Source organism: Macadamia integrifolia, chromosome 6 (assembly GCF_013358625.1).
Source record: "Macadamia integrifolia cultivar HAES 741 chromosome 6, SCU_Mint_v3, whole genome shotgun sequence".
NCBI lineage: Eukaryota > Viridiplantae > Streptophyta > Magnoliopsida > Proteales > Proteaceae > Macadamia > Macadamia integrifolia.
In genome coordinates, this window is record NC_056562.1 from 34,118,311 (window position 1) to 34,123,006 (window position 4,696).

Genomic DNA, 4,696 nt, shown 5'->3' on the forward strand with positions numbered 1-4,696 from the left:
TTTACATACTTGATATATGAATTGTACTTTTATTGTGTAAATATCATGCCTTCGGGCCCACATGTATATAATTATTGTATCACAATTCGGGTATCAAGTATATGGGATTATTCACAGGTAAAACTTAGTCTTCCGCTGATCTGATGAGCTTATATTAGTTGTGTGTATGCTGTGGTGGAATACAGTATCTAATGATCCTGGCAGGTTTGGGTTAACCGGTGTTAACCCGGTCACTGGCCCGGTTCTGTGAGAACGGGGTGTGACAAGAAGTGTCTCAGAAATGCCATATGGTAAACGCATGCCAGTTAAACTCAAAGGAAAATTCTACAGGATAGTAATATGACCAGCGATGATGTATGGGGCAGAGTGTTGGGCAATCAAGAAGAGTAATTTGAATAAATTGGTTGTAGCAGATATGAGGATGTTGAGAGAGATGTGCGGAAAGACTCAAAGAGACAGAGTAAGAAATGATTGTATTAGAAAAGAGTTAGAGGTGGCTCCAATCCAGGACAAGCTCTGCGAGAGCCGATTGAGGTCGTATGACCATGTTCAACTGAGACCCATGGATGCCCCAGTAAGGAAGTATAAGCAATTTCAATTACATGGAGCTAGAAGGAGAGGCAGACCTAAAATGACCATTGATGAAGTGGTAAGAAAAGATATGCAGTTGGTAGGGATCGATCCTGGTATGACCGCGGATAGAGGTAAGTGGAGGACCCGTGTAGTTGACCCCCTATAGGGGATGTTCTAAGGTTGCTACTTTGACTACTGCTTTAACTTCTTCTTTTTACCTCATTTTACCTTTTTTTTTTTTTTACTTTTTTTTAGAGTGCTTATTTTTATGCTTTCATGCATCTTAGACCTTATCAGATCCGTGTAGCCGACCCCATCAAGTTGGGATAAGGTTATGATTGTTGTTGTTATTGTTATTAGCGGTTTTCGTACGAACTTGATTCACACATACGGAATCCATATAAGGAAAAATCATATGGTGGATTCTATGTGTGTAAATCAGTTCATATGAAAATTATTCTGGGACGAGAACCTGATGCACACTCATCCTTTTTCTAGTTATAACCAATAAACCATGGCCAACTAAAATGGGATTGATCCAAACATCCTCTTTTCACATTTCAAACTTGGTCCTCGTGTTTATGTGATGTTCTGGGTTAGACGCAGGAAAAAAAAATAATAGCCCACTTAGAACCCCATTTGAGTCAATGGGCTTTACACATCCAGTCCCATACGATAAGTACTAATGGATAATGGCTAGTTTCACCTCTCTCCCATATTATGTGTTCTTATTCTCTCCCATATTATGTGTACTAATAAGTACTGGTTTGACCTACAAAAATAATGATTGGAACATTAATGGAATGTTACAATTTCTTAGTTCATCACTTTGGTAACCACCAATTACCCTCTATAATGTTAGTGGAAAGCCATTATGGCAAGTGATCATAAATAAATGCGTGGATGCTTAAATATGGGATGAGGGGGGAAAAAAAAGGTTCATATCTTGGTTTTAACCATGCGCAAACATCTTTGGACATTGAAAAACCTAAAACAAAGAATGAAACTTGGCTGCTGCCTGGGCTGTTACCATGGGGTTGTAGCTACTTGGCTACAACTTAGGTAACAACGAAATTTTTTCCTAAAACAAGGACTTTCTTTATGGTATAGAAGAAGTATGAAGCATAAATCTACAAACAAGCATTGAATTTTGTCACGTGACAGATTGGACGAGACTGAATTTTTGTAGGGAAATAAACTCCAAAGTCTCTTATTCATTTATCAAGTTTCAATTAAAAAATAATTGTCCAATTAACAAAAAAAATTCGAAAAATATAAGATTAAGAAGAGTATGATTGAACTATCAAGAGAGTGCATAGAAGTATATAGGAAGACAATTGTTCAAATTTATTAGACAAATACTAATCCAAATCTCATTCCATGGTTTTTCTGTATTTCTAGTCAAATTTGGTATAAATTTATCATTTGATACCCAATGATTGCAAAGAGTTCAAATCTTATGCACGTACATTTTACTTGATCATACAAAATTTTCTTTTGGAAAAATATTACTCCCTTACACTTGACCTATATTTATTAAAATTTTACTACCTTAAACTTTTGATGATTTTTTGACTTTTTGTTTTCATTGACCCCATTGAGATGGGGGTCGGAGAATAAAAAAATCCAACAGAAATTGAGAGATATACATTAATCCATAAAATTCAAAAGGAATATTATTACTTTAGAAGTTGATGGAAGCTTGGTACTATTATGGGTAACCGTGATACCATTTTCCTTTAAAATGGAATCTAAACCAAATAACAGCCCTGAACCCCTTAATCCAAATATCCAATTTTCCTTCTTCACTAGTCATCATCGATGGAGTGGAGTGACATGGAGGGAGATGAGGAATGCTTTCCCACGATCTCGTCAACAAAGATTTGGATATTCCGATCAGACGAACCATGTTCAGCCACGGCCATCTTGGAAGCCTCCTTCCAATGGACGGCCTTCCTCTTCAATTCCTCCGACTTGGGTCCTTTCGTAATTTCATCTATGCATCTCTCCACTTCTTCCTTACTAACCGTCCCATCTGGATCTGGTTCGACCCGCACCCCCATCTTAAAGACATCCACTATGAGCTTTGCGTTGGTCGGCTGGTCCGTCCACTGTGGAAAAGCAATCATCGGAACTCCGGCGGCAACCGTCTCAAGCGTCGAGTTCCACCCACAGTGACTCATAAAGCAGGCGACCGCAGGATGATCCAGAACCTTCGTCTGAGGGCACCATGGCACCACCAGGCCCCGGTCTTCAGTCTCTTCCAAGAACCCAGCCGGTAATCCAACCGGTTTTGTGTTGTCTTGTGGCTTAACCACCCAAAGAAACGGACGGTCACTGTTTTTAAGACCCATTGCGATGTTCCCCATCTGCTTTTCCGATAGCACTAGGATGCTTCCGAAGGAGACGTAAATAACTGACGAAACAGGTTTCCGGTCTAACCATTCGATGCATCGTTCTTCCGGTTTCCACATATCAACTTCGATGTCACCACCTTCAACTAGTCCTACAAGAGTGGACGGCACGAGTGGGCCAACGGGTCTGATAGGGCAGAGCTCGGCCATGGATTCCACCACGTCTTTCTCGAGCTCGTAGAATGAGTTACCGAATACCCATTTGAACTTGTTCATGTAGCTTTGGAACAAGTTGGACAACAACTTGGGGAAGCTGCCGAAGGTATTTGAGGGTAGAACGAAGGACGGTAAGTCTGTGGTTTGGAGTGGAGGGAGACCCGGCAAGTGAACGACAGAGTCGGAGTTGGGTTGGGTGGGGAAAGAGTTCAATTGGTTGTAGAAGCGATAGTAGATGGCGAAGAGAGCGCAGGGTTGGATCCAGAGGAGGGCACAGGGGATGTTATGTTGCGCAGCGACGTCTGCCACCCATGGTACGAAGGGGTTGCCAATGATGCATGAGAACTTAGGACGGTGAGCGTCACCGGAGAGGTCATTGATGAGTTTGGAGAGATTAATGGGACCGAATTTGCCGATGCTGTCCATGAAATGGTCCATGTGGGATAAGCGGTCGAAGTCGACGCTTAGTCCATCGGAGAAGAATTCGAGACGTATCTTTTTGTCATCGACTATGGTGGTGGAAGAGAGGGACTTGAGGATACGGTCTCGTGCGCAGTCGGTGGTGGCGAGGGTCACATGTAAGCCCTTGGCCACTAGGCGGCTGCCAAACCTAAGCATGGGGTTCATGTGGCCTTGGGCGGAGAACGCCACCATTAGGACGTGAACCTCTCCTTCTCGGGATTCCTTGGAGGCTACCATTGTTGGCTCAGGGCAGCAGAGCATCAAACAAGGATGGGACTGAGGATCGAGGTTCTGCTTGTTTGGCAGAAATGATGAAATAAATGAAAGGAGGGGAAATTATAAGGGAAACCTGATCGTGTTGTCCATGGGGTGCGCAAAGACGGATATGGGGCAAATGACAATCTTACCCTAGTTGATGCCTCTGCTTGGCCCTTCATTGACCCCATCAGTACAAGGCTAAGCAGTCACACATGCATGTATGGTTAATTGGCGGGTGAGTAAGAGCATCTTCATTACGAGGCAACATGATCTTTTTGCACCAGTATGTAACCTTATTTCTTCCACTAAAATATTTAACGGTGAAATTTTTCTTACCTTTCCGTACATGAATTGTGAAGGGATGTCGAGCCTGAATGCTCTAATGACCTCTCTAGATATTAATGTCTTAACTACTATTTTTTTCATTGTTTAGCATGTTTTGTCAAAACGGCAGAAAAATACATAAGTGAAAGATATTCTCTTCATCAGCGTAAGTGACTCACTTTTGATGGTATTTAGCATCGGAGGTGGCAAGTTAGAGGGTATTCTCAGACATTCATAAAAAATTAAAGTAACAAAATAAATGATTAGTGAATTACCCTCGAACAAAAAGATTCCATTTTACATAATCAACCCTTTTCTTTTTCATGGACAAAATAAAGAATTTTATTTATTTCTTGCCAAACAATATGGCCTTCGAATTACATAATTTCATCAACTATAGAGAAGAATTTGATCAAATCGTCCTGCTTGTAATAGACAAAGTCTGTCATACCAAATCAATTGATACACGGAAATAAAGAAGAAAAGAAAAAGCTCACAATTCATATATA

General features: G+C 41.1%; 1 protein-coding gene across 1 annotated transcript; it reads right to left on the minus strand.

Moving 5' to 3' along the window:
• Nucleotides 1-2,223: 2,223 nt before the first annotated feature.
• On the minus strand, nt 2,224-3,939 carry LOC122081196 (UDP-glycosyltransferase 84B2-like). The gene has a single exon (XM_042648210.1). It carries the CDS (start codon nt 3,864-3,866, stop codon nt 2,382-2,384), a length of 1,485 nt encoding a protein of 494 aa, XP_042504144.1. The 5' UTR covers nt 3,867-3,939; the 3' UTR covers nt 2,224-2,381.
• Between the last annotated feature and the right edge of the window lie 757 nt (nt 3,940-4,696).